This window comes from Zonotrichia leucophrys, chromosome 7 (genome assembly GCF_028769735.1).
Source record: "Zonotrichia leucophrys gambelii isolate GWCS_2022_RI chromosome 7, RI_Zleu_2.0, whole genome shotgun sequence".
Lineage (NCBI taxonomy): Eukaryota > Metazoa > Chordata > Aves > Passeriformes > Passerellidae > Zonotrichia > Zonotrichia leucophrys.
This window is the reverse complement of record NC_088177.1, coordinates 15,040,214-15,050,024: the sequence shown is the minus strand read 5'-3', so window position 1 is coordinate 15,050,024 and position 9,811 is coordinate 15,040,214. Positions and strand designations below refer to the sequence as shown.

The following is a 9,811-nucleotide window of genomic DNA, read 5'->3' as shown; positions in this document are numbered from 1 at the left end:
TAGAGGTAGATCCTATTTTATAGATAAGGACTCACTTTTAAGAAAGAAGATAGCCTTTATATAAATTACATTCTCTTGCTAGAAGAAAAATTGTGTTCAAAAGAATCTAAAAGGGTCATCCTAACTATTCCAATCCTTTAAGCAGATGAAAGTTTATGTATTAACAGAGTAATGAAAGGATGGGTAAAAAAGGGGTGGAAGCTTCCATGGCAAGAGAATACATTAAATCAGCAGCTAAAATGTTGCTGCTAACCTCAGCAGGGGCAATCTTTCACCCGTGTGTCTATTGCTTTGACTTGGTGTCAAAAATGCCTGCCCCAAAATTATTAAATCTGTTTTTTCTTACTAATTAAAGATATTAAATAATGTATCTTAAGAAGGTTGCCTTATAGAAATCTAAGCAATTCCAGTAAGATGCTGAGCAAGCTAAGTTCCTTTTGTCAATGGAGCTGAGGCCTTTCCCAATTTTAAATGGTAAGTAAGTGGAATCAAAGGCACTTCACCTATCCAGATCAAAAAACAACATGTTTAAAATTGTGTTTTTTTCTGGAAAATGTATATTAAATATAGGACATTATATCACAGAATATGTTGAGTTGGAAGGGACCCATCATAATCATCCAACTCATGGCCAAGCACAGCACACCCCAAGAATCCTACCGTGTGCCTGAACATGTTGTCCAAATGTGTCTATAGATATTGAACATTCACTAAACATCTGCTAAGGTTTTCTTAACATGGAAAACAATATCCTGTGTAAATGGATCCCTTCAGTCCTACTTTATAAAATGTGTAAAGTCACAGGCACTTTGTTTCATATGGATGTAGTAATAAATGTGGGATTTTTAGGGGGGAAAAATATATTCCTTATTTTAGTGACCCTTTCCCTGTGAGAGAAGACACTCCCTGGACCTGTCTCCACTTTTGGCTTGCACAGTGCCCCATCTGCTCAGGACACTCCCTTCTGCAGGCCACCCAGGGTGGTTCCCCCATGGCTCCCTGCGGGCAGCAGGCTCAGGCCCAGAGCAACTGCTGACAAAGTCTGAGTTTGAGCTCACACACATTCCAGTGCATATGGTCACCTGGGGGTTTATCCTACTTGGAAACTTAGTCTGTAGAGCTTGATCAGTAACTAACTTTCCTTGGAGCATTATGTATGTACTTTTCTCTAAGATTAATTTAGCATATGTGTTCTGTGACTGGCTTGGTGATTCCAAAGTCCCTCCTGGAGCTGCTTTAGCCATTCTCCAGTCACATCTGTAGGCCAGCTCTGTTAATTGGCATGTAGTGTGTACAGGCTTCTCAGCATTTTTATTTTGCTAGGAAATCAGATGTAACTTGGGAGCAATGGGGCTTGTAGGACTGCATTCTGAACTTCTTTCTCATGTTATGGTTGGTAAGAATGTTGCTACAAACTTAAATGTTTTATTGGCCAGGGTTCAAGTAGATGACTCCATCAGCTTTGGATGTTCTGCAAATTCAATTATAAGGCTGAAGATCAATGCTTTAAAATAAGTGTAATGATAGGGAAAACAATTGGCTGGGATATTTACTATACTTTGGTCACAGCCTGATATTTTGGTCTCATGGAGTCACATCCCATTTGGCCAATGGGATGTTACTCCATGAGACCAAAATGGAAATCATGGGCTCTTTTCTTACCCAAGCTGAAACAATTATAAGTAGAGGAGAGGCAACATGCTGTGCTAATATGTCTATTTTGCTTCTGGCAGTTGAGGACACACACTCTTAGGTCCGTACCTTAATAATTAATCAATACAGGTGACTACAGGGCTCCATCTGCATGGGATTTTAGATAGGAACATGGGCAATGAATTTAATTGAGCTCCTGTTCTTTCAGTGGGGTCATTGATGCTTCTTACATTGTGAGAATAAATTCTGTAATATTTCTGAATATGTGAAACCTGCAGCAATTTAAATTTTAAATTAGAATTCTCATCTCTTTAAGTATACAGCAACAGATACAAAACTTAAACGACCATGTATGGAATCAATACATAAGATTTTAATAATGTCCTTAGTTTTCACAATTTAAACTCTCAAAGACAGATACAGTGGGTTTTTTTTCTTGAAGACAAGTTGTGTTATACTGGGACATGATGACAAGTTACCAAATGGCTCATTTTGTGCTTGGGGCTGCACTGAGCATATTAAAGCATAGTTCAGTGGTCTGAAATGTTAAGACAAAGTAGTTCTTTATAGTCTTGGACATGAATTTTAAAATAGAAGAATGAAAATGAAATAATACTATTTAAAACTGTGGATAAAGTTTAGTGGTGGTGATTAAGTAATCCTGAGCCTCAACATCTTATAACAAGCCTATGCCCACAAGAGAATAAGGTTAAAAATAAATTTTCGGCCAAATTCTTTCTGTACAGTCCCATTGGTTAAAGTGATTTGCTAGGTCAGAAAAAATATTTGCCTTATGAATATGCTTGTTGGATAGGTCTTTAACTCCTTTTGCAGGGACTTTCAGTCAGTGAAACGGAACAAAGTAAGCTACCTTAAGGTCCTCAGGTAAATTAATTAAATATTAGGAAAAACAGTGAAGACCATTGGCTGGGACCCATTTGAGTTACAGATTAGCATTTGCCCTTGCCACTTAAGTGGGTAGCTTGCTGTGATCCTTTTATGTTCTCACTTAATCAGTTTAAGTTCTTAGGCAGACAGAAGCCAGCTTGACTATCAATTTGTAATAAAGAATAAAGTAATGATGCTGTTTTTCCTGTTCTAGGTAAAGAATAAGTATAGTTTTCAGAGGACTTCATGCAAGACTTTCCCTAATTATTTTCCTAATTAATTCCTTGACTTTTTTTGCTTAGACTAATGTTGAGTTTAATTAAATTGAGACATTCTAAAGAAAAGGCTGCCAGTGCCAATAACTTAACTGGGTTTGGAGTTCCTCATAGCAAAAGCCTATTTATGGTGACTGACATAATGCAAGACTCCTCACTAGCAGCTTTAAAGCAAAGTATCATCCTGTGTCCCAAAATTAAAAATAAACTGAAACAACATTACAAAGGTTGAATGCAACAAGAAAGATATCTTTCAAGTCCTATCTTTAGGACTTGAATTCATTTATTAAACCTTCCTGTACAAGGGTTGATGGGAATATTCTACAACTGGGCAGCAGTGTTATGGTGTAGCATTGTTTAAATCTCTACCTATACTAGGTTTTTTTTGTGTGGATTCCTCTGTGGGAAGATTATGATTTGGAGGCTGTGCAGTTTGGAATCTAGTCCATTTAAAATATGATTGAAAAGTAGTATAATATTCCTCTGTTTTCATTCTTGCCCTTTTCTGTAGTTTCCTATTACATTTTCTCATTTTAAATAGCAGAATTTTCTTTCCTTTTACTATGTGAAAGACCTGTATAAAATGGAGAAACTGATTCCTCATGCAGTAATGATCTTAAAAGTGCAAAGTGAACACACTTCAAAGGTAGAACTATTTTCCCCTCATATATTATTTCAGTCATGTTCATTTTAATGGTTAATTCCAAGAAAGGGCAAGCATTTTATGTGGACTATATTTTTGCAAGTTAAATATATGGTGTGGAAATTTCCTGCCTTTTTTTTTAAGCTAAGTGTGTGATCGAAGAAGTTATACAAGGTGGAAATTTCAAACAGCACTTACTGTGGATTTAACTGCCTACATAAAACTTGATGGCAACTCTCACATTGGTGTGAGCTCCCTTTGGTGAAACCACACTGTTTTGAAAATCTTGCTTGCCTTTGAACAGATACCCTTTGAATTCAGCTAGAGTTTATTTCCAGTTTCCATGAATCCGCTGATTTCATATTGGTCTAAAACACTGATGCGGGTTCTCGTATGTAGCAGATGGCTCACACATTTATGAGAAGATACTTTCTATCAGATTAGTTTAGAACAGGAGCACTGTCACAGTGTATGTAAAAGTGTGAAAGGTGAGAGAGGCTCTTAAACTCCATTGGAGAGACCCTCGTGGAGATTGGATTTTAATTGTGCATATGTATGCATGCTCAGATGCATCTGAAGCTGCTAATTGGGTTTTTCTGGCCTGACTTTGAGATTTTGAAACATTTAAGTGTGTGAATTATATTTTAATATATTTCTGTGTCCTCACAATTACATAAGAGTATTCCCTAGCCACATCTATCACTCACAATGTGCTTTGACTTTTGAGTAATTTTGAATTTTACATATGACTTTTAGGTCAGATAACTTACAGTACTGACTTACTGGCTAAAAGTAGGTAATAGCAGCAAACAGGATATTAGGGAGTACTTAGTTATATATTTTTTCAGAGTATTGTATCTTGACATTTCTAGGAGTGTCCTAGCTTTGGGGAACTCTCATTTCACTGAGACTTTTTAGAGCTTATCACTGAGCAGACACTGCTTCTGTGTGAAGATTTTGCTGTTGCGATTTGTCGTTTCCCTACCTGTTGTATAAAGATTCTTAAAACATGAAGATTGCTCTAATGTGAAGCGTGAAACACCTCCCCTGTGAAGACAGGCTGGAGTAGTTGGGGTTGTTCAGCCTGGAGAGGGCTCTGGGGAGACTTTATAGCATCCTGCCAGTACTCAAAGGGGGTCTGTCGGAAAGGTGGGGACACATATTTTGGCAGGGTCTGTTGCAATTGGACAAGGGGTAATGTTTTTAAACCAAAAGAATGTCGGTTTAGACTAGGTATAAAGAAGAATTTTATGATCAGAGTGATGAAATACGGAAAAGGAGTCCCAGAGAGGTGGTGGATGCCCCATGTCTGGAAACCTTCAATGTCAGGCTGGACAGAGCTCTGAGAAGCTTCATCTATTTGAAGATGTCCCTTCTTGTTGCAGGGGGCTTGGACTAGATGATTATAAAGGTCCTTCACAACCTTAACTATTCTGTGATTCTATTAGAAAGTGATTTTTTAATTATGTCATATCCCTTTTTCATTTCTTGTGAGTAATCAGCCACAAATTGGTAGCTGAGGCAATCCTGAATTCAAAGTGTCTCCTGCAGGTGGAAGGAGCCTGGGTTTATTTCCTGCTTTTCCACATTTATTCCTCTACTGAGATGGAATAGACAAAGAGGATTCAGTCCTATGAGTTCTGCAGTCTCTATGTCTACTAAATTAGGTGTGGTTTTATACTGTAAGCTGGACGTGTAACAATGAAGGTGGTTTGGAGAAGAATCTGCTCCAGGAACTGGGGCCCAGGATTCTCCTCCCAAGGAATTTTCTTCTTGTGTAAGTTTTCCTTGGCACAGAAGAAAAATGAGCTCCAAAAAAGGCTTTACTAGTGAATCCATGACCTTGGGCTAATTTGCAAAATTCCACATTCCTCTGTTCTTACAGAATCCTAAAATCTATGGAAAAAAGTGAAAAAAAAAAACCTGGAGAGAAGTTGCTGCATAAATATACAACATTATTCTATGCAACGTTGGCTTCTCCCCTATTGAGAGGAAGAAGGGAGAAGTGACTCTGAGCATACTTGGAATTATTTATCTGCCCACTCTTAATTATCTGGTCTGACTCTATTCACAGTAGTGGTACCTGAAGATTTTCTCTCACTCAAATCCAGTGGAATGCAATCAAAAAGCTTGGACCTGGAAGTGAATCTGTTTAAATGAAAAATGATAGACTTAATGATTCCATATGATGCTTGTAATGAATCTGAAACCATCTCTAAGTGCAGAGCCATGATAAAAGGATGTATTTATAAGGGAGTGTAAGGGCATGGATTCAGTTTGTATCCTTTGCTATCCTATTGTTCATCTGTTTCAGTTACGTGCATAACTTGGTGGTGGGACCAAAGTAGAATTAGATATGAAGGACAACTTTTAGATATCACTCTAGGAATCACTCCTAGGAGTGAAATCACAGAATGTATCTTTGAATACCTCAGGGAAAAGAAAGTGTCAAGACAGCTTGGTGCAGGAGAGTAGGGAACTTTGATGTTGTTGTCTTTCAGTGTATTTTTACAGTCATCTCTGGTTTTGCTATTCGAGTAGGTTTGATGTAGCATTGCAGGACTGTAACCCATTTTCTGGGTTACCTTTCTTCTTCTGGGCACTCTGGTCCTTTGAAGAGACAGAAGAAAACTTCACAGGCTTTAGGATTCTGCATCACTGAGGGTGCTAAATCAACCTGTGATTAGCCAGGGAATTTCCAATCTATGAATCCAGGTGAAGATGTTTACTTCAAATAGGGTTGTTCTCAAGCTGAAATAGCTGAACACAGAAAACCTTCCAGCAGATGAATCTGTATTTCCCTGCAGCAGGTATAGATGACCCCATTCTTAGCTAATGAGGGGATTAGTGACTGAGCTTCCTTTCAGCAGACCATAAACACTGTGGGAAGAAAGAAATTTAACATTCTACTCCCAGTTGCAAGTGATCCACAAAAGAGAGATTTGCTTAGTGCTCACGCTAGAATGCTAATTAAGGCACATTGTTAAGGGCTAAATACTAGGCTGGGGCTTAGGTAGATTTGTCAGGGAACAGGGGTAGAGAAGAAAAGCAGGTATTTGGATAGTTTGAACAGGCATACTGGTATTAAAAATGTAGAGCATCTTCCAGTGATTTCCAACAGTCTTCCCAACTGGTAGGACAGTAAATATAAACCACGTAGGCATTCGAGGAAAGATTATTCAGCAAAAGAATTCATTTGAGTGAAGGGGGCTTATTTCCAAGTTGCTGAAGCAAGCTGCCTTATTTTAGCTCCGTGAGCCCCTCTCAAGGGACTGGAGTCCCGATTGATAGCACAGCGAGGCAGGGGGCAGTTATCGGGAGAGGAGGAAATCCTCTGGCATGCTGGAAACGATCAGTTCCTAATAAGGGAATCGGCTCCAAATGGGGCTATATCCTCCATTTCCAGCAAGCGTGCGCTGGGTGTGGTAAAAGCAGAGCTTTCTCTTCCTGACAGCTTCTTAAAACTCTGCCTTTGCTCGCTTAATAAATGGTCCTGAAAAAGCACATGCACGGCACAGCAGCAGGAAAGTATCCCGCAAGTGTGCTCGTAAAGAGAAAAGTTCAAGGAAGAGTGAAGCCAGCTCTGATTCGGTTATTTACCATCAATCAGACTGTTGCTTGGCAGGGAGTGGATGGTTAGGAGCCTGAACGAGCTGAAAAGGGGCAGGAAGAAAGTGGAGGCAGCATTCTTCCTATTTAAAGCTGCATCCCCTGAAAGGAGTGTTTGCAGACTGCGCTGGAGCTGGTGCTGAAAGGAGGGCTCGCAGACTTTGTCCTGGAACTGATGCGGAAAGGCAGAACGACTCCTCAGCTGGCTTCATGGTGCTAAAATAACCTTACGATTCTGCACTTTTTGCTGCCCAGGGAGGATACATGTCTAATATCTAGGCATGATGGCAGTCTTGGTACAAACGAGAACTTTTTTCATCCTCGCTGCTTTATTAGGCCGATTTGTAACCATAAAAGCGCAAGAAGTGGAAGAGTATGAAGGTGGTGAGTTTCTCCCTACCTCTAAAACAATTATCATAATCCCCTCTCTTTGCATGCGGTGTGTTTATTGTGTGATTTGGCTAATAAGTGGAGCGGAAAACCTGTGGGATAGGAGAGTAAGACTTTTGCTTTCACATATTGCGAAGGGGGCAGAGAGGGGTTTGCGCTTTGGCTTTTTGAGCGGAAGACCGAGGTTTGCGGCGCTCGCTGCGGGCGCAGAGCGGGAGGGGCGGTCAAAGGCCAAGTGCTGCCGCGGGGCGCTCGGGCTGAGCCCCCGTCCCGGCGGGGCTGCGGCCGCTCCGAAGTTCCCAACAAAAGAAAGGGCTTGGGACGCGGCTGGAGGACAGCTGGGCAAGCGAGCTGGGAGAGTAAACAGCGAAGCCTCGCAGGGTGGAGTCGTTTGCGCTGAACTACATCTGCTTTCTCACATTCTTTGTTTTAGAGAAATGCAGAAACGTGGATTCTCCCTTTTTTCACCCCTCCCCCCTCCTCCTTTCCTTTTCATTTTCCTTTCTTTCCTTCTCGGGCTCGTTTTCCCCCAGGCTCCTGCGGAGGGGCAGCCTGACGCCGCGGATGGCACAGAGCCTCCCCTCCGCCCGGGGCTGGCGGAGCGGGGCGAGCTCCGTGCGGGCAGGAGCGCTGGGCTGCGAGCCTCACCCGCCCCACTGCCCTGACTGGGGCTGCTTGGTAGCCCTTGGTGTTTAGTGCCACTTAGTGCCTGCGAGGGAGACACTGATGGGCAGAAGAAGGCGTAGTGACTGCACTCTTTCATCAGTCGGGATGGATGTCGTGATCTGTGTTGATTTCCTGAAATGTGAGCAGGCTGGTGGTGGGACACTCTGCAGCTATTGTACTCCGGAGCGTACTTCCTAGCCTTCTTATATGTAACACTGGCTTCTTTTCCAAATTGTGCCCTACAAAGTCCCTTTGTAGGGCATTCCAGCACATTGTAGGATGTACCCTACAATGCAGTTTGCACTTATTTTATCGTGTGTTTTTAAGAGTCTAATTTTTCTTGTAACTGAACCTCTCTGGTAAAACGCTCGATTGCGTAAGTGAGGAGGAGTCAAAGTCTGATGAATAAACCAGTGCAATATTTCTGAAACTTTTGTTCTACAAAGCAAAATGAGACTGTCCTGCCCGTGCACAGCTGTGTGAGAAGTCCCATAGAGGGGGCGCTTTATATAAACTTCTGAGTGTAATTCATATACTTGCCATAAAGGGAGGCGTATATTATGCATTTTTCAATTATATGTAATACCAAACAAAACACTTTGAAAATACTGACTTCATTTTTGGTATCAATTTAATAAAAATTATAGCTTTTTGCCTATTTTTAAAAAAATGCAAAAATTATATGAGTTTTCTGCGGGGTTATTACATTTACTAGATTTTTGGAATTGTGGAAATGATGGGATAAGCCAGTAATGTAGCAACACGTTCTGGGATGTATTTCCAATGTGCTGATGGCTGAGGCCACTGAGAGGTATGTGGTAAGTCAGATAGCAAAATATGTTGTAATAAATTAGTGACATCTGTTTACACTTACATCACTTACTCATCTTCCTGTTTGAGAATTAATAGCTTTTGTCTACCATGCAGACCCTTTTCCAACTTTCATTATATTAAAAGAAAACCAAACCCAGACCTATTTTAATGTGGTGTGAGTTTTGGTGCAGTGAAGATAGAAGTAGGGTGTATTCTACACATTGGTCTGGTTTAATTGCATAAGAAAGGGATTTCACCTTTCATTTACTTCCTGATTGAAGCCTACAAATGCTGAAGAGTGGGCAGGTTTTACCCTTATCTTGTCTTGGGTTTGGTATTTGTGTAGAGGTCCAACATCAGCCAACATTGTATTTTACTGCAGGTGACTTTGTCTGTAGAGCTGCTTTATTTCTCATTCACTTATGTACTACTTGAATATAGGTACTACCAGATAAACGAATATTAGAGATATCCGGGAAAGGAAGAAGGACACTTCAGGAAGTGTAGATTAGAAAAATCTATCCACCTTTCAGAAAGGATGTAAACTAGTGTTGTACCAGTCATTTTTCATGACAATCCTAGAAAAAACAAGGATTGAATGCTGCTTGTCAACTTTAGTCGCAGTGGCATGAAGAAATAGCTTTTGTGGTAGTATGTCACAGAATTTATCATAAGGGGGATCGATATTGAATATAACAAAGCAGATAATATGGTTAAAACACCTTAATGAAAGAACTGTAACGCTTCAAACCAAACATATTGCTTACCTTTTTGTCAATTACCATTCCTTTACCTATTACCATTCCCGTGCTTTTAAATTATGCCAGTTTCTTTATTATTTTTTTTCCTCTTGAAACCCTTGCAGATTGATCTG

The 9,811-nt window shown here is 40.4% G+C and overlaps 1 protein-coding gene across 2 annotated transcripts in view; it reads left to right on the top strand.

Annotated features, from left to right (window-relative positions):
- The first annotated feature begins 6,865 nt into the window (after positions 1-6,865).
- COL5A2 (collagen type V alpha 2 chain) overlaps positions 6,866-9,811 on the top strand; it is a 96,494-nt gene continuing 93,548 nt past the window's right edge. Inside the window, exon 1 of one of the 2 annotated variants that reach the window (XM_064717872.1) lies at positions 6,866-7,449. In XM_064717872.1, coding sequence (XP_064573942.1) covers positions 7,350-7,449 — 100 coding nt within the window. In that variant the 5' untranslated portion in view covers positions 6,866-7,349. Of the gene's footprint in view, positions 7,453-9,811 lie in introns of both variants that reach the window. The other variant, XM_064717870.1, reaches the window with a different exon arrangement.